A 22,930-nucleotide genomic window follows, 5' to 3' on the forward strand; every position below is an offset into this window, starting at 1 on the left:
CAAAAGCTATTTCATGGACAGGCGTGGGCTATTCTCTCATTATTTCATTATCAATTAAGCAGGTAAAATTTCTGGAGTTGATTCTAGGTGTGACATTTGCATTTGGAATCATCTGCTGTCGACTTTTAATATGAGATCCAAAGAGCTGTCACTATCAGTGAAGCAAGCCATCATTAGGCTGAAAAATCAAAACAAACCTATCAGAGAGATAGCAAAAACATTAGGTGTGGCCAAATCAACTGTTTGGAACATTCTTAAAAGAAAGAATGCACCGGAGAGAGCTCAGCAACACCAAAAGACCCGGAAGACCATGGAAAACAACTGTGGTGGATGACAGAAGAATTATTTCCCTGGTGAAGAAAAACCCCTTCACAACAGTTGGCCAAATCAAGAACACTCTCTAGGAGGTAGGTGTATATGTGTCAAAGTCAACAATAAAGAGAAGACTTCACAAGAGTGAATATAGAGGGTTCACCACAAGATGTAAACCATTGGTGAGCCACAAAAACAAGAAGACCAGATTAGAGTTTGCCAAACAACATCTAAAAAAAAGCCATTACAGTTCTGGAACAACATCCTATGGACAGATGAGACAAAGATCAACTTGTACCAGAGTGATGGGAAGAGAAGAGTATGGAGAAGGAAATGAACTGCTCATGATCCAAAACATACCACCTCATCAGTGAAGCATGGTGGTGGTAGTGTCATGGCATGGGCATGTATGGCTGCCAATGGAACTGGTTCCCTTGTATTTATTGATGATGTGACTGCTGACAAAAGCAGCAGAATGAATTCAGTCAATTGCTTCAGAACTCATTGGATGGCGCTTCACAGTGCAGCTGGACAATGACCCGAAGCATATTGCAAAAGCAACCAAAGAGTTTTTTAAGGCTAAAAAGTGGAATATTATGCAATGGCCAAGTCAATCCCCTGACCTGAATCCGATTGAGCATGCATTTCACTTGATGAAGACAAAACTGAAGGGTAAATGCCCCAAGAACAAGCAGGAAGTGAAGACATTTGCAGTAGAGGCCTGGCAGAGCATCACCAGGGATGAAACGCAACGTCTGGTGATGTCTATGCGTTCTAGACTTCAGGCTGTAATTGCCTGCAAAGGATTTGCAACAAAGTATTAAAAAGTGAAAGTTAGATTTAGGATTGTTTCGTTTGTCCCATTACTTTTGGCCCCTTAAAAAGTGGGAGGCACATATAGAAACCGTTGTAATTCCTACACCGTTCACCTGATTTGGATGTAATTACCCTCAAATTAAATCTGAAAGTCTGCAGTTAAAGCACATCTTGTTTGTTTCATTTCAAAGCCATTGTGGTGGTGAATAGAGGCCAAAATATGAAAATTCTGTCAATGTCCCAATATTTATGCACCTGGCTGTATGTATATATGTAACCGTTACAACATGTTTTGTCATGGCTGAATTGATACAAGATCAGGGGTGTATTTCATTAACTATTATTAATTTCTGTTTCAAAACGAATGGCATACAATGTTGTGAAAAAGAAAGTAAATGAGTATATAATCTTCAAGCTATAAAGGGAGAAAACCCAATGGTGTGTTCTAGGGAAAAGTAAATGAGTACAGAAACTATAAGCTGAAGAGGGAGAAAACCCATTGGTGTGTTCCAGGGAAAAAAAATGAGCATAGAAACTACAAGCTATAAAGGGAGAAAACCCAATGGTGTGTTCTAGGGAAAAGTAAATGAGCATAGACACTACAAGCTATAAAGGGAGAAAACACAATGGCGTTTCCCAGGGAGAAGTAAATGAGCATAGACACTACAAGCTATAAAGGGAGAAAACCCAATGGCGTGTCCCAGGAAAAGTAAATGAGCATAGAAACTACAAGCTGTAACGGGAGAAAACCCAATGGTGTGTTCTAGGGAGAAGTAAATGAGCATAGAAACAGCAAGGTATAAAGGGAGCAAACCCAATGGTGTGTTCTAGGGAAAAGTAAATGAGCATAGACACTACAAGCTATAAAGGGAGAAAACACAATGGCGTTTCCCAGGGAGAAGTAAATGAGCATAGACACTACAAGCTATAAAGGGAGAAAACCCAATGGCGTGTCCCAGGAAAAGTAAATGAGCATAGAAACTACAAGCTGTAACGGGAGAAAACCCAATGGTGTGTTCTAGGGAGAAGTAAATGAGCATAGAAACAGCAAGGTATAAAGGGAGCAAACCCAATGGAGTGTCCCAGGGACAAGTAGATGAGCATAGAAACTACAAGCTGTAAAGGGAGAAAACCAAATGGTGTGTTCTAGGGAAAAGTAAATGACCATAGAAACTACAAGCTGTAAAGGGAGAAAACCTGATGGTGTGTTCCAGGGAGAAATAAATGAGCATAGAAACTACAAGCTGTAAAGGGAGAAAACCCAAATGGTGTGTTCTAGGGAAAAGTAAATGACCATAGAAACTACAAGCTGTAAAGGGAGAAAACCTGATGGTGTGGTCCAGGGAGAAGTAAATGAGCATAGAAACTACAAGCTGTAAAGGGAGAAAACCCGATGGTGTGTTCCAGGGAGAAGTAAATGAACATAGAAACTACAAGCTGTAAAGGGAGAAAACCCAATGGTGTGTTCTAGGGAAAAGTAAATGAGCATAGAAACTACAAGCTGTAAAGGGAGAAAACCCAATGGTGTGTTCCAGGGAGAAATAAATGAGCATAGAAACTACAAGCTATAAAGAGAGAAAACCTAATGTTGTGTCAAGGAAAAGTAAATGACCATAGAAACTACAAGCTATAAAGGTAGAAAACCCAGTGGCGTGTCCCAGGGAAAAGTAAATGAGCATAGAAACTACAAGCTGTAAAGGGAGAAAACCCAATGGCGTGCTCTAGGGAAAAGTTAATGAGCATAGACACTACAAGCTATAAAGGTAGAAAACCCAGTGGTGTGCTCTAGGGAAAAGTAAATGAGCATATACACTACAAGCTATAAAGGTAGAAAACCCAATGGAGTGCTCTAGGGAAAAGTAAATGAGCATAGAAATAACAAGCTATAAAGGGAGCAAACCCAATGGAGTGTCCCAGGGACAAGTAAATGAGCATAGAAACTACAAGCTGTAAAGGGAGAAAACCCAAATGGTGTGTTCCAGGGAGAAGTAAATGACCATAGAAACTACAAGCTGTGAAGGGAGAAAACCCGATGGTGTGTTCCAGGGAGAAGTAAATGAGCATAGAAACTGCAAGCTGTAAAGGGAGAAAACCCAATGGTGTGTTCTAGGGAAAAGTAAATGAGCATAGAAACTACAAGCTGTAAAGGGAGAAAACCCAATGGTGTGTTCCAGGGAGAAATAAATGAACATAGAAACTACAAGCTATAAAGAGAGAAAACCTAATGTTGTGTCAAGGAAAAGTAAATGACCAGAGAAACTACAAGCTATAAAGGTAGAAAACCCAGTGGCGTGTCCCAGGGAAAAGTAAATGAGCATAGAAACTACAAGCTGTAAAGGGAGAAAACCCAATGGCGTGCTCTAGGGAAAAGTAAATGAGCATAGACACTACAAGCTATAAAGGTAGAAAACCCAATGGTGTTCTCTAGGGAAAAGTAAATGAGCATATACACTACAAGCTATAAAGGGAGATAACCCAGCATCCAGTGCTGGTGATATAGGTGGGAGTAGCCAGCTCTAGGTGAAGCACATACAGAGATAATGGGGGATAAGCTAATGTGAAGAAATGTATCTTCAGGCACCATTTATGAAGCTCCGAGTGAATATGACATTAGATGGTCTCTGGCAGAGGACACCTGTAAGCAGGAGTATATTTAGAGGGGAGGTCAGGAATTGCAGGGTGCAGGCCTTGTGGAAGGGTTTTGTAGACATGTGGGAATCCATTGTAGAGGCTGCCAGTGCAGAGCAGCTGATAGGAAGGTGGAAATTGTAGCAGCATCCATGGCTGCTGATGGGATAGTCCTGTCATTGATGGCCAGTGAGAAGGTGTTTGCTGCAGACGGAATTGAGAGTGTGGACCAGGTGCTATGTTGTGTGAAGGAGAATTGTGTACATGTCACCCCGGTGAAAGCAGCAGGAATGTCTGAATGTGAAGTATAAGGGAGACTGCAGATAAATAACTAACTTCCCATCTGTAATGGTGCCTACACACCTAGATCCCTGTTTGAAATTAACTGGATGCTAATTCTTTACCTAACTTTTGTTGCAGATCATCCAACGAACAAAAACAAATGCTGTAATAGTTTTGCTTATATTCAACCATATAAGGTCACAACTATTTTCTAGTGATGCTTGTGGAGCCCAAACACTGATCAGTGGTAGAAGCCAGAATAATTATTAATGGATGCAGTACCTTATTTCAGACTGTAGATGTCACTGTTGCTGTCTATAGAGAACAATTGGTTCTCATCCAGACATCTCCATAGACACCGGAGGGATATTACCCACAGAATTCAAATAAATATGTTTGTTGATACCTGAAATGAAGCACAACAATTGGTTTTCAAAGCCATGCTGCTGCCCGTTTACAATACACATCTATAGATTCTTCTAAGATTCCCTTCAGAGATCTGAAAGTGCTATTTAGCTACATGTTTCTGCAGCAATGTCACAATGAGGAAGCTGCTGATCTTCGGTTTCCCACAAGAACATTTACAGGACGTTCATATTAGCTACAAATGTTTATGGCAATTTACAGTATTATAATGGAACAGTGGCAAGCTTTCCATGGGTGCTTAAAGATCAATGTTCAATCAGTGTGTGTGTAAATATATAATGTGTGTGTGTGTGTGTGTGTATATATATATATATATATATATATATATATATATATTACACTAGCTGAAGTAACCATCCAGTGGAAGGCCCAGAACAGGCTCCTCCGATCTCCGAAAGTTCTGCCTGGCGCATTCCACTGTGAGGTCCGACTGGAACCCCAACCACTCCATTAGGCATCCCAGATCAGTTGCCTCCCCTCTGTGAAGATTCCATCCAAATACATCCAGTGGAAGGCACAAAACAGGCTCCCCGGGTTAAGGTTTTTCCCAGCGTCCGACCGGGACCCTAACTGCACTAAAACCTGCCCAGGATCCAACTGGACCACCTCGCGTTGGTTGGTAACCAGAGAGACAGAAATAAATAAACAAACAGACCAATGAATTTTATATATAACATTATTATTAGATTATTTCCATTTATGGGCCGTATTCAATTAGAAGCGAAAAGCAGAGAACCGTGAAAAAGTATCGCCGATTGTGACCTTTCGCCTGTCGGAAACACCCAAAAAAAGAACTTTGAAATTGGGCGGCGAAAAAGCACAAAGTGGGGGGACAAGTTCGCAAACTAGCGAAATAAAGTTCTGGGGGTGCTCTAAGAAGGGGTCAAGTGTTTTTGGGATTGCAGGTGCTTTTATTAAAACTACACTTTAGAGTCATTAATAGATGCTCGCACACATTTTCAGGTACTTCAAATTTGCCAGGACGACTTATTTTCTCAAAAACATACTGCTTATGCCATTATTCACCACTTGTGTAAAGACGCTAATTAGAAGCAATTGTGCGAACTGCAAACAGTTTCATTAGGGCTAATCGGGCACTACTACATCGCTCCCCAATGTTTCTGCATCTTTTTGGGGTGTTCAGGCTGATTTCCCCAATTCTGATACCACTTTTCGCCTGTTCTGACTTCGCGTGTCGCCATTTTCGCGTCTTTTGGAATTGAATAGGGATAATAGCGGGTACGCGCACGATAAGTTTCCGCGGCCAAAATACGCGATGTAGGCGAAACGTCCGGCATGCTAAACTTTATCGCGGGTGCGAATCTAATTGAATACTGCCCTATATATACACAGCGCCCACATCTATATAATAATGGGCTATGACCTGTCCAGTCTCCGTCATGCTCAGTTGGAGGTCCCACTGCAGTGAGTGAAACGGTACAGGCCAGGACAGGAACACCCTGCAGCACCGGTCGGTACAGCATAAGTATATTGGGGCAGGGGGCAAACCTGGCATATGATGGCTCCAAAACTATGAGTACTGTAATGTAGTGATAAACCTCTGATTGTTATTATAAGCGTTGTTTTAGTTTTAGTAATCACATATTAAAAGTTATTTTGATCAATATGTCTTTTTAGGTGTATGTACTAGTTATACATTTTTGCTAAATTAAAAATATTACAATAAACACAAAAGAACTACTAAAAGTCACAAACATCAATGTCTATTTTATGAATGAAAATTGCAGCATTTACTGTCATCTGGACGCAGTAGGGAAACTTTAATTTAACGCACTGTTTATTCAAGTACAAGTGCTTAAACCTAAACATTTGTTAGGTATGTGTCATCTTCAAAGTAGAGCCATGTAAGTTTATGGAAGATCCAATGACATTCCAATTCTCTTAGCGCAGTGTAACCCGAAAACATTATTTTATTAATACACTGTTGACCATCTGTACCACAACCGTTACTGGAAGCTGCATTATTTTAGCCATTTTAATGTCCTATGTCCATTGTAATGTCCTTAAACTGCATGGAAATGAATGTAAATGGGTTGAAAAATAAAATAAAATATTCCTAAGGAAAACAATCTACCACAGCACAGTATTATACTAAATCGTTTTTAACGCATTTTTTCAAATTAAGTATGTATTTTACTATGAATGTAACTTGTGTACACATTTAGTAAATTTTTATCTTTGGAAAAAGATTTTAAGTATTGCAGGAAAGTTCCACGTTCAGAATTGTCTCTTGTTCTTTTACATTTTTTTTTTTAAAGTGGTTTAATATTAGGTTCAGATAACTACAGCTTCATTTGTAAACATTTGCATTAAACCCTCCACACATTTATGACTTAAGCGCTAAATATTTCCAAATTCTAACCAAACATTACATTTGTTTTCTTTTAGCATGTAAATATGTTACATTTTGCATTTGTTTGGTATTAATGAAATCTCCAATTCCTAATTTTTTCTTGTAACATTATGGCCTTTTGAATGATTAGTGTATTATCCTACAAGAGTGCAGATTTTGGCCACTAGAGGTCACTATAGATTGAGAAGAGTAACCATTTATAGTACTTGCTTGAAATTAGTAAAAAGAAAGACTGTAAAAAATGTTACTGGCTTTTATCTATGTTTTAAAAAAAAAATGACAGTTTAGTATTTTTGTTTTCTGTTTGAGTGATTTAGGGAAAGCTCTAGATGCAGTTTTGCTGTGTCCTGACTGCAGAATTTTGGGGACATCTCCCCAAAGGGCATTCTAGATGGACCAAGTGGTTCTTATCTGCCGTCTAATTCTATGTTTCTCTCTCCCGGACTACTGGGAGAACAGTGCATCCTCCTGGATCACACCCAGGGGCGATTCTATAGAGGAGGGGGCCCGTGTGCAGTCTCCGACACAGGCCCCCTCCTTTCCACCCGGCGGCTGGCAGCGCACTGAGCTGTGCGCGGCCAGCGCCGGAGTTATAGACTCCGGGCACTAGAGTGTGCCCAGAGTCTATAGTGTCTGCATAGGTCACCGGGAAAATGGCCGCGGCGGCCATTTTCTCTGTACTGCGCATGCGCAAACGATGGGAAAATGGCCGCCGCGGCCATTTTCCAGTCGTTTTACAGCGCCAGACCCCCGCGCCGACGTGGCACTCCGGAGATGTAAGTAGTATTATGGGTGCAGGATGTGCGGTGCGGGGCCCCCCTGGATCCAGGGGCCCGTGTTCCCTGCACCCATTATAGATACGCCCCTGATCCCACCCACTTCAGTAGATCAGATGAGCAGAGGCTTTATGATGTAATTACCATTATAGCCCTGCCTCCCACTGTGCCATACCGCAAATCGTGGCGTTGCTCAGCAGAGGGCGAGACCAAGATGGCTTCAATCATATTTGCATCATAGATGTGTTTGGTGCACTGCAGCCTTGCCCATTTGCTGACTCTTTAAATAACGGCAAAGAAATGGAAGCAAACATGTTATGTAACATTAGCCTAGTCACACCAGTAAGTCTTACTGGTCTAACACAGAGGAAAACACAGTTACACATAAACAAGACTAAGGGGCCCAATTATTAACAATCGCATTTGCAATGTAATCTGGGTATGACATTACCGCCCATGATGGCATTGTAATATGCGATCCTATCACCGGAATGTATCATCCGGCACATGCAGGGACAGGGGGCCCGGTTCAGACCCGCTCGCGGGTCGATGGCCTGGCAGTGCGCACACGAGCCCCATAGCGAGTGAATTTTCACTCGCTGCGGGATTCGCTACAAGACGGGGCGGCTGTTGGTTGTGATTGACAGCTCGCCCCATTTTGTAGGCGTGCAGGGGGGGGGTGGCTGGACAAACGGAGGCGTTCCTGAAGGAACGCCTGCCGTTTGTGGGCGGCCCTACTGACATCACTAGTGATGTCAGTAGTGAACTTCCTGCTCTATTAGAGCAGGAAGTTCACTGGGGCTTGCGGTGGACGAGACCCTACCACAAGGGTCTCATTGCAAGCCCGATGGTCGCGATTATCGCGACCATCGCCAGGCCGCCCGCTAAAGCTGTGGGTGGTCACCCACAGCTTAGCGAGCGGCCTGGAGGCCGGTGAAAAAAAACCCCGGCCCGCCCTGATTCAGAGCGAGCGCTCGCAAATAGCGAATGTGCCTCTGAATCAGGGCCAAGGGCTCCAAAAAGAGCCCATCCCTGCATTCTGTATTATCCGGCACATGCAGGAACAGGGGCTCCAAAAAGAGCCCGTCCCTGCCAGGGCTGCAGCGCATGCGCAGTCACGCTGAATGCACGGCCGCCATAGCTCCGGAACCCTCCGCTGGCTAATTATGTGCAATGTTACAGCGGCTAACGGCATCATCAGATGGCTCTAGCTGCAGGGGCCAATCTTTGGAATGCATGACATTCCGGATGTTGGTAAATATGGCTGCATCCCCCATAGGAACCTATGGGGGATGCTGCTGCTAGCGGGGATGGAGGGATCACAGAGATACCTGCTGCTCTTCCCTTCATACATCCAGGGGAAACTTTACATTTGAGGTTAACCCCCGAAAACGGGTGTTGTTGTGGATATAGCCGCAAATATACTGTAGCCAGATAATTGGGCCCCTAAGAAGCCTAAAGCTCCTGGCTCAGATAAAATGCTAAGGGCCCGATTCAGAGACGGACGCTAATGCAATATTCTCGTAGATCGAGCCATTGCGCATGCGTACGCACCGCACTGCGATCACACACGCACAGAAGAATCCATCGCCAAGTGAGCGACAGACTGACAGTGTTTGGGGGTGGTAATGGGGAGTGGTCACAAAAATGTCCGTTTATACGCCATTACATGGGCGTGCATAAAATAGCCATTGCCAGTGCACACGCGTCAGAAGAGCTCCCATGGCTGCGGCAGGTCAGACCTGGTACAAGGGCAAGATGGCCGCCGATGTGCTTCGATGTTACCGATACTTACGTAGGTATGCGTCATCGCACACAGGTGAGAAGGCAGCAGTGGGCGTCTTAATGCTAAGGTGGTATTTGCTAACATTAGCATATTTCCGCTGCTGCGTTGCGTACGGAAACGCAGTTACAATCGCATTAGAGACCGTTTCTAATTCAGGCCCTAAGTACAGTGATTGATAGACAACGGTTTTTGATATATATAGACTTTCTCCATCAGCAGATGTGATACTATGCATTTACAAGGGAACCTGGAAATGATCGATCTGAGAGTCTGACTTCAGCCGTGGAAATGTTGTGTTTTTCTTTATGTAATATGATTTGGAGAGAGAATGATTGGATAAGACTGTGTCAGTGCGGTTTTGTGAAGGACAAATATGAAGTTCTGCACTGGATCCTGGGAGTGTGTTTGATCGAGTTTACTTTTGCGTTCAAAGCATTAGGATAATACGCAAAATGGCATAATAGACATTCAACCATTATCACTGACTGTAAAGAGGTTTCTTTTCAACTATTTTTTATGTTAGATATGTTAAATGTTCATCTGTGTTCACTCAGTAACGTTACATACTACGAGCTGCTGTCTCCTTGGCTGATTACATGTTTAGCTGGGAAGTAGGACATCGGTATTTAATGTGAGTAAACTGCTCGGCGATGTGGAGAAGGAGGCTGTTTGGTTTCCTTGTCTATGTCAGGAGTCACCTGTGTGGTCACAGCAGCACTCTCTTAAGAGAGGAGTATTCTGTGTAAACCATAATATTTGCATTAGTTCGGTGGAATAATTTGCAGTTCCCTACTTGCCCTGGAGGTCATTGTATACTGCTCTCTTGCTAATATTTAGCCATATCGTCGCACCTGACTAAATAGTTCACTAAACCAACCTCTTCTTCCTGCAAATTATTATACCATTATTTCACTTGCACCATATTTCCTAAACGTCTGCCAGTATATATTGTTTGGGTTAGTTAATAATGTTTAATTTTATATATATATATATATATATATATAAAATATATTAGGAGCAAAGAAGAAGGGGCGCCACATAGTGCATCAAAACGTAAACAATTTATTGCAGACAGTCGACATGCAGCTACTTCAACTAATATGCGTGCCACAGTGAGCAGTCAAATACCACCGCAAGTAATAAAGATTAAAAGCCAAAGTCTCACCCGAACGTCTCCGGGAACTCCGTTGGCCACTCAATCAGTATAGGAAAGTAACACCAAACCACGCCCCAACGTTTTTCGTCATTGACTTCGTCAGGAGGCTGGTTTGGTGTCAATAATAGGCATACTCTTATACTAGTCCTCTCTCTATACAAACATAAACAATCTAACCAATTAGCAACTGAAACACTGCATAGAGATAATAGCGAATATCACAATCATAATATGACATACACAGAAAAATGATACATATAGTATACATATATTCCCAATACATTTGTTGTGCACATTTAAAAACACACATATATTACACATAAGCAATAACGTACATACAGGTATTACAATTGAAATAGAAACAATGCAGCAAAAAAAAAAAAATCGCATTTACACATATTTAAAAAAGTTAGAAATATTCATAATCAAATAGCTAAAATGTGAACACATCATAGTGAACCATAATTAATAACAGAATATGAAATGCATAAAATCAGTAGTTAAAATCAAGAAAGTAAAAGGATTCAAAGAAAATGAAAAAATAATAAATTCAATGAAAAAGTGGAAGAAACAGGAAACCAGAAAACAAGTCTAGCACTCACAACCTTTAATCTTTTAGAAAAAGTGTAATATCATAACCTTCATTTAACCCATTCGGTTGCAAGGTGTTCAAAGTTATAATCCAAAAAGATTCCTTCTTTGCCAATAGGTTGTCTCTATTGGCTCCTTTTTTAACAACCAGAACGTTTTCTAATCCCATAAATCTCAAGGTGGTAGGGTTACTCTTATGATACTTCTTAAAATGTCTAGCGACACTATGATTGTCAACACCATTTTTTATATTCCGCAAGTGTTCCAAAACTCTGATTTTCAATGCCCTCTTAGTTTTTCCTATATACATTTTGCCACAACCACCGGGTTTATATGAGTGGAAGACGCAGCTGTGTTGGTCCTAGATCCGTGGCCTGTGCTTATATCTGGTCCTATAGAGACACAGATTCATTTATTTCCTTGAGTCTATTCATCCACTGGACTCATAGACTGTGTATTGGTCTTCTACATTTCTTGATTGATTGATTAGCGCACTGAATCTGTCTGTCTGTTAATATATATATATATATATATATATATATATATATATATATATATTATGTACAAAAATATTAAGCCATACCTGTTACTTATTGAATTGAGGTGTTTCAATCACACCCCTGATGCCACAGGTGTGTAAAATCGAGCACCTAACCATGCAGTCTCCATTTGCAAACATTTGTGATAGAAAATGGGTCGTTCCGAAGAGCTCAGTGACTTCAAGCGTGGTACTGTGATAGGAAGCGTGGTACTGTGATAGGAAGAGCGGTACTGTGATAGGAGGCGTGGTACTGGGATAGGAAGCGTGGTACTGTGATAGGAAGCGTGGTACAGTGATAGGAAGCGTGGTACTGTAATAGGAAGAGTGGTACTGTGATAGGAGGCGTGGTACTGTGATAGGAAGCGTGGTACAGTGATAGGAAGCGTGGTACTGTGATAGGAAGCGTGGTACTGGGATAGGAAGCGTGGTACTGTGATAGGAGGCGTGGTACTGTGATAGGAAGCGTGGTACTGTGATAGGATGCGTGGTACTGTGATAGGAGGCGTGGTACTGTGATAGGAGGCGTGGTACAGTGATAGGAAGCGTGGTACTGTGATAGGAGGCGTGGTACTGTGATAGGAGGCGTGGTACTGTGATAGGAAGCGTGGTACTGTGATAGGATGCGTGGTACTGTGATAGGATGCGTGGTACTGTGATAGGAGGCGTGGTACTGTGATAGGAGGCGTGGTACTGTGATAGGAAGCGTGGTACTGTGATAGGATGCGTGGTACTGTGATAGGAAGCGTGGTACTGTGATAGGAGGCGTGGTACTGTGATAGGAGGCGTGGTACTGTGATAGGAAGCGTGGTACTGTGATAGGATGCGTGGTACTGTGATAGGAAGCGTGGTACTGTGATAGGATGCGTGGTACTGTGATAGGAGGCGTGGTACTGTGATAGGAGGCGTGGTACTGTGATAGGAGGCGTGGTACTGTGATAGGATGCCACCTTTGCAATAAGACGTGAAATTTTATCCCTGCTGGATGTTCCACTGTCAACTGTAAGTGATATTATTAGAAAGTGGAAGCGTTTAAAAACAACAGCAACTAAGCCATGAAGCAGAAGAACGCGTAAAATCACAGAGCGGGGTCAACGACTGATAAGACGCATGGTGCGTAAAAGTCGCCAACGCTCTGCTGATTCCATAGCTAAAGAGTTCCAAACTTCCACTGGCATTAATGTAAGAACAAAAACTGTGCGGCGGGAGCTTAGTGGAATGCGTTTCCATGGCCGAGCAGCTGCATCCAAGCCTCACATCACCAAGTCCAATACCAAGCGTCAGATGGAGTGGTGTAAAGCACACCGACACTGGACTGTGGAGCAGTGGAGACGTGTTCTGTGGAGTGATGAATCGCGCTTCTCTGTTTGGCAGTCAGATGGGCGAGTCTGGGTTTGGCGATACCGGGAGAACATTACCTGCCTGACTGCATTGTGCCAACGGTGAAGTTTGGTGGAGGAGGGGTAATGTTATGGGGCTGTTTTTCAGGGTTTGGCCTAGGCCCCTTACCTCCAGTGAATGGCAAACTTAATGCTTCTGCGTACAAGACGTTTTGGACAATGCTATGCTTCCAACTTTGTGGCAACAGTTTGGAGAAAGCCCTTTTCTAGTCCGGCATGACTTTGCCCTAGTGCACAAAGACATGGTTTGATGAGTTCGGTGTGGAAGAACTTGACTGGCCCGCACAGAGCCCTGACCTCAACCCCATTTAGCACCTTTGGGATAAACTGGAACGGAGACTGCTAGCCAGGCCTTCTCGTCCAACATCAGTGCCTGACCTCATAAATGCTCTACAGAATGAATGGGCACCAATTCCCACAGAAACTCTCCAAAATCTTGTGGAAAGCCGTCCAAGAAAAATGGAAACTGTTATAGCTGCAAAATGGGGGACCAACTCCATATTAAAGTGTATGTATTGGAATACAATGTCATCACAGTCCCTGTTGGTGAAATGGTCAGACGTCCTTTGCTTTGGTCCATATAGTGTATGTTTGTTCCAAGTTGGCGCAAAAACTACTGAACCAACTTTCATGCTCCACTAAAGGCACAATTGGCTCCAATGCCCTCTGAACGAGGGTATATAGAAAGCAGCATCGCCAGAAGGCTTGTAACCAACGTATATTAAAGTATCAAATAAAAGATCAATGTTTTGGGGCTCACATGCCCCTTTGTCAAGGTGTCATCTTTATATATGTGTATATGTATGTATGTGTATATATATAATATATATATATACATGCTATAGTTCAGTGAACAGTAAACCCTTCTAGCAGAGTCTGTAAATCAGTAACTATGTCTGTAGACGCCCAGGTCTTATATCCTGAGGGATGATCAGATGGGAAATAGCGGCACAGCCAGAAATTAGAGGTGAGATGCAGAATACAGTGTGGGATTGAGATAAAGCCGCTTATTGATGGGACCCTGACAGGGGCTGATGTGATGCAGACATATGGTTTTCTGCCAGTTGGATACCTGGCTTTTACTATCCATGAAGGAGGAAACAGCATGCAGAGTGCACAGGCAGCTCTCGGGCCCATCCATCCCCAGGTCATGCTTCTCAGCACGGAAATCTGCATCATGCTCAGTTGTGTTACATCACCCTACACCAGCGTCTTGTCAGAAGGATTGTGCTCCATCACAGCACTTACCAAGCTAGTGATCTTATCAAGCAGCATAGTCTTCTGTAATACAATATCTGAGCTGCACCTAATAGACAAGCACTGAGAGCATGGGACATGATTGCTAATATTGCTGGCTCGGCCGTGACTTACACAGACACTATATATTATATATATATATATATATATATATATATATGTGTGTATATATATACATGTGTGTATATATATACATGTGTGTGTGTGTATACTATATATATATATATATATATATATATATATGCAGTGGCATAACTTTGCCCCCACGTCACAGCCACTGACACTGTAATGTAGCAATTCGCATGCAGACAGGCTATAGATAGACAAAGGCAGCAGCTGATGGTCTGACATGGAGCTCTCCACTAGTGTATGGTGGATTCTCAGGTGCCGGGATGGGGTGCCATGTATTGGGCGGCTGTGACTGTACAGTCCGGGTACATAGTTACAGCCCTAAGTGGGTGGAATATGTTTTGGATAATGAAGGAGGTGCCCCTTCAGAGCTGGAGCCCATAGTTCTGCCCCTGTGTATATGTATGTATGTATATGTACATGCATACTGTACATACATACCTACAGATTAGGTTGAATTTGTTTGTACCCTTATATGAAAAAAGAAGACCCCATATTTTCCTCTGCAATATCTGTGACAAATGTAATTTGTTTCAATCATTGTTTGTTCCATATCTAATAGAAATCCGACTTTACATTTGATTTTTGATTCAATAGAGTATTGAAATAATAAAACATGAAAATCTCATGGACAAAATGATGGGCCCCTAAGCCTAATATTTTATTGCACAACCATTAGAGGCAATCAAGCGATTTCTGTAGCTCTCTGTGAGACCTTAGGTACGATGGGCACCTTCTCCAGACTGCCTGTTTGAGCTCTTTCCATGAATGTTCCATAGAGATCAGATCAGGGCTTACAGAAGGCCATTTCAGAAGAGTCCAATGTTTTGTTCTTAACCATTCTTGGGTGCTCTTAGCTGTGTGGATGGGATCATTCTGCTAGTGGAGGTCCCATGACCTGCGACTGAGATAGCTTTCTGACGCTGGACGGTATGTTTCGCTCATTGTGCCCTGCGTATATTCAAGGCACACTGTTGCCAGACGCAGCAGAACATCCCCAAAACATAACTGGACCCCTCCATGTATCACAGGTATGGTGCTCTTTTCTTTGAAAGCGTAATTCTTCATCTGCGAACATAGAGCTGATGAGATTTGTTAAAAAGCCTCAGTTTTGATTCACCTGCCCGACGAACGTTCTACCAGAAGCACTGTGCCAATATGTGTCTTTGCAAATCCCTGTCTGGCATTTTTATGTTGTTTTTTCAAAAGTGGAGTCCTCCTGCGTCGTCTTCCATGGATCCCACTGTCTCTCAAAAAGCGTCAGGTGGTGCAATCAGACACTGACCCTGGAGTTCAGCTTGTATCTCTTTGGAGGTTTTCATTGACTCTTTCTCTACCATTCTCACTATACTTCTGTATAATCTGGGATCAGTATTGATATTGTGGCCGCTTCAGTCCCATGGACTTTAACTTTCTTAATATTTGCAACTTTAATCACAGGAACAAGCTGCTTGGAGATGGTTATATAGCTCTTGCCTGGAACATGCTTGTCTATAGTTTTCCTTCTTATCGTCTCAGACAACTCTCTCCTTTGCTGCCTCAGGTCTGGTAAGTTCAGAGTGGTGCACACGGTGATACCATACAGCAGAGTGACCACTTTTCTCCAATGTAATAGGCTGAATGGCCAGTTATAAGATTGAAGATGTGTGATGCTAATTCAAGAAAGCATTTAGTTTAATATATCACTGTAGTCCAATAGGGGTTCAAGCACATCTGTCCAGGCCATTTTACGAGTAGACTATCTTTGGAGAATGAGCAATAAATTATCTCTTTTCACAGTTCGTTTGCTTTATTCTATGATATACCGAAGGCATGCAGGTATCCATGAGACAATAGCTTTTAATTTCATAATGTTACCACTTTGCAGTAGGAATGAAGCATTGGTTCAATGAGCTGTAAATGTACCAACAAATTTGTACGTCTGTGTGTAAATCTCGTCCCAGGACTTCTCGCAAGTGCCTATGGCCTGGCCTCTTGCCCTTTTGGCCATGCCCCCTGGTATGTGATGTTTTGGGGGCATGACCACGTGTCATGACCCCATTTCTCATCACGCTGGCTGCAAACCTAGCACTCTGGCAGCTGCTGGGCAGCCCACAGCCTCTACCGGCACTGTTCTTCGCTCCAATGGTGATAGGGTGCCCCCCCAACCTCCCCCATGCCTAGGTGGGACAGCGGGACTGTCCTACTGATATCGGGAAGGTTGGGAGATATATATATATATATATTTAAAGTTTTTGTGTTTGACTTGTTATTCTCTGAGGCGCTAGCTATTGTGCCATCGCATTGCAAATGTTTTGCTGTCCCACCCCTTTTTCCCATCTCTGCCTTTCTCTCTCATCTCCCCCCCCCCTTGTCTCCATTTCTGAGATCTCTGTCCCCTGTCAAGTGGGTGGTCATGAAGGAGGAGTTACTTTAGTGGGGTTGATGGCTCCAAGCACTGACATGTGGTGGGTGACCATGGGTGGATGGACAGTGGGTGGGTGTTGCCAAGAACAGTCTTGTGCATCCATGCACAGGGCGGGCCAATCATATGCCGCTGTTTCGTGAAAAAAAGGAGAGTTCTGGGTAATACGACTGCATACTTGAGCCCCAGGAGGAGATGTATGAAGCCTTAGAGAGAGTGAAATAGTTGCGCAAAGCAAACAATCAGCCTGTAACTGAAATGACAGAAGCTGATTGGTTGCTCTGGGTTACTGCTCCACTTTATCTCTCTCCAAGGCTTGATACAGCTCAACCTCCCCCCTCAGTCTTATCCATAGGTGGTAGTTCAGTTTATAATTGGATTTGAATGAAGAAGAACCAATCTTCAAAAAGTTGGATTACACCAACTAATCAGGTGTCAACTCCGACCCCTTCAGTGACCTGGTATAACGGGTACGGTGGTGCTGTAATATGTTTTAGCTATCTGCTTAATAGGGAGCATTACCATGATTGTACGTCCAGCTACAAAATCCCCATGTATACCTATTGTTGGCATTTTCATTTTTTATATTTTTAAATATAAAACATCTACAGGTGAAATGGGTGACATAGCTAGATCCACTGTCTGATCAATTATAGCTAACATTATCTAAGCTTGCTGCTTCCGGGGGCTGACGCTGTACATGAGTGTGTGTTTGTATAAACTTCACAATAACATAAACTTCGCAATCACATAATACACAAACCTCACAATTGCATAATATAACAAACTTAGCAATCACATAATACACAAACCTCACCATTGCATAATATAACAAACTTAGCAATCACATAATACACAAACCTCACCATTGCATAATATAACAAACTTAGCAATCACATAATACACAAACCTCACCATTGCATAATATAACAAACTTAGCAATCACATAATACAAAAACCTCACCATTGTATAATATAACAAACTTAGCAATCACATAATACACAAACCTCACAATTGCATACTAAAGCACCATGTAACAGTTAATGTTTGTTTCTCTCACTATAGGATAACCATCCTGACGTTCTCCGGTGGCTTAAATCCAGAACAGACCAGAAGGGTGTAATAAAATCCAGCAAGATGACTTTGCAAGTCTGTGAGTCTCCCCAACATGACGTGGAAATCACCCCATCTCTAGCTCCCCTCATAGTTGGAGAAGAATGCTTTGTGTCTGACGACTTCAATCTGGAGAAGTATAGAGAGAACCTGCAAACCGAAAAGCTGGGGAGGGTTGTGCTCTACGCCGAAGTTACCACCACCACGTTTAACCTTCTAGACGGGTACGTGGTAGTTTCACCGTCTTTTTCCTTGTCTGACATGTAGGATGCTTCCACTTATACACGTGTAAAGCACATTAGCGTGCAGCTATCCATTCTTTTACTGTTTTTACTCAAAGCAGCAGGGTCCTACCAATGTAATTTATACTTCAGAGGCAAAAAACGTATGGCAAGTACCAGGTAAACATAGTAAAATGTTAGTGTAGATTCCCATCGGAATGCGGTTATCTCACTAGAACTTCATGCTTGTTGTAGAGGTGAGTCTAGAACAGGCCTGGCTAATGTGGCTCTCCAGCTGTTGTGAAACTACAAGTCCCAGCCACAGTTTTGCTATTATAAAATTCTAAAAACCTGGCATGGCCTGCTGGGACTTGTAGTTTCACAACAGCTGGAGAGCCACGGGTTGGTCAGGCCTGGTCTAGAAGATTGGTATTATTGCAGATATTTAACTATGGTCTAAGTCAGTGGTGTCAGCTTTTGTGGAACTACATATCCCAGCATGCCCTTTCCCAGTTTTAGCATGCCCTAATAGCAAAACTGTGGCACTACATGCTGGGATGTGTAGTTTGACTGCAACTGGAGGGGCCCGGGTTTGACACCACTGGTCTAAGTGTATACAGTGTGCATCTGTATGTTTGGTTTGTGTTTTATTCTTTCTCTCACAGTAGTGTAGCACCTATTAATATATTTGCTATCTATCTATCTATCTATCTATCTATCTATCTATCTATCTATCTATCTATCTATCTATCTATCTATCTATCTATCTATCTATCTATCTATCTATCTATCTATAGTGTACTTACTATACATGGCTCAATCTTTCAGACAAGCGTTTGCTACTAGCAGGATCAACCAGGTATCTTCCAAGACGGACTATATAATGTAATTTAAGGACACTTTCCATTTTGGATATAATAGCGAGACCTTCTTGGGTCTGTTCTCTATCTGTTTCCAGATACAACCCTAAGCTGGTTAACAGAAGCTCTGTGGCTTTAGTCTTTGGCCCTTTGTGTTGGGATAACTGGGATTTTGCCGGTCTGTCACAAATGGTGTGCAATCTGATTTATACCTTAAAGCCTAGAGAGGATCAGATGGCTCTCCAGCTGTTGTGGAACTACAAGTCCCAGCTTGCAGTGATCATAAACGTTAGTACGTTTTCAGATATCTATAACACTTGAGAGGGAATATGTGTGACAGCTCTGTTACTGCCCACTGCCAGGCGGATGAGATTGACTAATAGTAGTATATAGTTCCTGAATATATTACGTATTTTATTGCTTGTTTTAGTCTATACTTTCACATTCTGAGAAGCAATTAGGCAGCTACACATGGTCATCTCTCTGCTTCTCAATGTGACATGATTCTATAGGTTTTGTACTCAGACGGGCTTATGTGTTATATATGTGCTTAACATTGCAGGACACAAGCAGTCAGCCGTCATCATAGGGATGTTTTTTTATTTGTCTAGTATAATTATTAGCTCTAAAATGTAACTGTGATGAGTTTGTTGTGGTGCTAATATGTCTAATTGATGATTTTAACTTTGAACTCATTTGTTAATATTACCAAGTTCCCTTTACCATTCTTTTACACCTGTTTATTATGTGGGAAATGATTGGCTGAGCTGCGCATACAGTAGGCCCTGGAAGATGATGGATTGGTTGGGCGGTCGGTGTAGCCACTGGGTTACTTATTGCAGAGAGCAGATTCTAGCAGGAGATTGTCTCTGAGTCAGACGGAGTTGTTCCACCCGCTTTGTGCGGCCTTTAATACTCTGTTCTCTGATATGATGTAGGCTAAAGAGGCGACTACTGCTGGATCCTCTTCTGTGTAATTTATCACTAAAGAGAGGTCAGGGTATAAAGGAGTCTGTGTAGCATCAACAGGGAATAAGGTTCCTAGTCCAAAAGCTTACATTCTAACTATAGCGCATACTCCCCTGATGCTTTTTAAGATGCTCTGGGCAGCTATACAGGCAGTAGATTGCTGTTCCAGGCATCCTGCAAGCCACATGCTGGCAGGGGCGCCGAGAGGGGGAGGAAGCGGGTACTAATTCCCCGGGCCCAGGCTTGCTGGAGGGGCCCGGTGCCACCGCCCCCCCCCTCTTACATCACAGCAGCCCAGCACACACTGCTATGTGCTGGGCTGCACCGGGAGACTGCTTGCGAGAGTCACATTTGTTTTAAGCTGCCTTTTTGAAGTGCGGAGCACAAACGAGTATATTTATTGTATAAACGCTGCAGTGGGAGACTGCTCGCAGATGCTAAGCAGCAGCTGCACCAGTCTCCTATGCCTGTGGGGAAAGCGATCACACTGATTGCGCCCACCATTGGCTATGCGCCGGGCTAAGGAGGCTTACAGTGCCCCCCCTCCCCAACGCGCAGCGCCTCTTTACGGGGCTACAAAAATGTTATATATATTATTTTATTCCTAAGGGGGCGTGGCCACACATCCCGCAATTAGGCTACGCCCCTTTTACCCAGGTCCCGTGCAGCTCTTGACGCGCCTGCATGCTGCTACCGTGGGCTGTAATGCCGCCTCCCCGAGGGTCCTCTGTAACCTCACAGGTCGCACAACCCTAGTTATGGCCCTGATATTATCTAATGAGGTAGGTATAGTGGAGGTAGAGATGTAAAAGACAATTGGCAACTATTCAGAGCCTAGTGTTCTGGTATATAATTCAGAGCCCATTGTGGAGCCTTTTACTAATTTATATGTAGTCCATAGCTAGTGTACTAGTCTCCCTCTTTATCTATTGTACTAGTCCCTCATATCCTGTGTCGCTAGTGTCAGCACACACCCCATTCCCTGATGTCTAGTGTATATAACTCTCTGGTGACTAGTGGTTAATAGTACAGACCTTATGTGCACTAGTCTGTTGTTGACAGCTAACCTGTCCTGCTAATGATTACAAGGAGAGCAGAAACTGGTTTAGTTCACCGATTGGCGAGAACAATGAATTCCACACGTACATGTGTGTTTAATGCGTTCTAACCCTCTCACAACTAGCATTAGATTTTAACCTTCATAGCGCCACCTCTTTAATATATATTGAATGCTTAAAACAAGACAGGTGTCATTGTAACCTTTAGATGACAGAACAATCCCTTTTAAATAGAGAGATGCAGGAGAGGATTAATTTGGATTTTCCCGCCAAAATCGGATTTATGAGCAAATTATGAGCTTTCATGGACTTTTGTTGATGAAAGATGTTTGTCCATGAAAGATGACGTTTTGCCTCTTTCTGAGACCCGAAATTTGGCGGGAAAAATCTGAATATGGCAGGAAAATCCAAACTAGTCTGAGACTGCACAGCTCTACTTTTAATACATGGAAGTATGAAATAATGTACAGTGTGACCTATGTAGTCATTGGAGACCCTTACAGATAAGTGGAATGACAATACACCAATTACTAGAGTGCAAGAAACAGTGTGTACAACTCAGTTATAGTGCGGCACCTGCAGTTGACTTGGTAATAGTGAAATTCTTAGATTACAAAACATAATTTCAGTTATTGAGTGTTAAAGAATATAATAGAAAATATATACATATATATGTTTATATACACAAACTGTTATATATATATATATATATATGTATAACAGCACGTACATTTGGCATAGTGGTTAGCAAAACCACCTCACAGCACTGATGTCTTTGCTTTGATTCCCACCAATGCCAAATCTGTGTAGAGTTGGTCTCTTTTACCTGTGTTTCCTCCGGATTTTATCCCATACTCCAAATACATCCTGGTAGGTTAAATGGATACTAACAATAAATACATAAATAATTAACCCTAGCATATATATATATATATATATATATATATATTTATATATATATATATATATATATATATATATTATATATAATGTGTGTGTGTACATGTGATAGGGAAAATAGATTATAAGCTCCACTAGGGCAAGGTATGATGTGAATGACTAAGGGGTCTATGTACTAAGCAGTGTTAGGAGACAGAGTGAAAAGTGATAAGGTGCCAGCCAATCAGCTCCCAATTGTCATCTCACAGGCTGTGTTTGAAAAATGACAGGTGGGAGCTGATTGGCTGGCACCTTATCACTCACTTTTCACTCTGTCTCCTAACACTGCATAGTAAATAGACCCCTAAATATTCCTGTAAAGTGCTGTGGAACATGTGTGTGCTATATAAATAACTTTTTAATAAATGATATGCATCTATGAAATGTTCCTAACAATATAGCGTGTACTCGCCCCTGTGAAAGGACCCACATAGTGCCCTTGTTCTTGGTTGTAGTGCTGGCATAGAAACCAGTAGGCAGCTCCTTGCCAGGCATTATAAGCCGATTTGAGTGTTGGGTAAAGTGACAGCTCCTCGTGCAACACCTTGCAGTGAGCACAGAGAGGGACTGAGCCTAGACCGCAGTGATATCACTATAGGGTAAGTACAGTGTATCCCCTTCTGTACTGTACTGTCTGCAGTTCCCATTTATTATTATCACTGATGCAATAGCGGGTGAAAGCGCGCTCACTCCATGCCCATTTGATTTGCTGGATATATATATATTTGCTAATTGTTAAGCTGTTGTGACAGATAAGGGAAAAGTTGATATAACACAAGTTTCTTGACTGAGATGCTTCTCAAAGTTGGGTTCGGTTCGTTTTGTCGACACGGATGAAATTAGAATTTTGGTAAACGCTCCTGGTGGTACAGTGGTGGCTTACCTATATGGCAG

At 42.5% G+C, this 22,930-nt stretch overlaps 1 protein-coding gene across 2 annotated transcripts in view; it reads left to right on the forward strand.

Moving 5' to 3' along the window:
• The window catches only part of HLCS (holocarboxylase synthetase), a 218,389-nt gene that overhangs the window by 58,432 nt on the left and 137,027 nt on the right, over positions 1 to 22,930 (forward strand). For both annotated transcript variants that reach the window (XM_088443160.1, XM_088443159.1), the window contains exon 7: positions 17,942 to 18,213. In XM_088443160.1, coding sequence (XP_088299286.1) covers positions 17,942 to 18,213 — 272 coding nt within the window. The remainder of the gene's footprint in view (positions 1 to 17,941; positions 18,214 to 22,930) is intronic.

Source organism: Taudactylus pleione, unplaced genomic scaffold (assembly GCF_031769625.1).
Source record: "Taudactylus pleione unplaced genomic scaffold, aTauple2 ptg000327l, whole genome shotgun sequence".
NCBI classification, from domain to species: domain Eukaryota; kingdom Metazoa; phylum Chordata; class Amphibia; order Anura; family Myobatrachidae; genus Taudactylus; species Taudactylus pleione.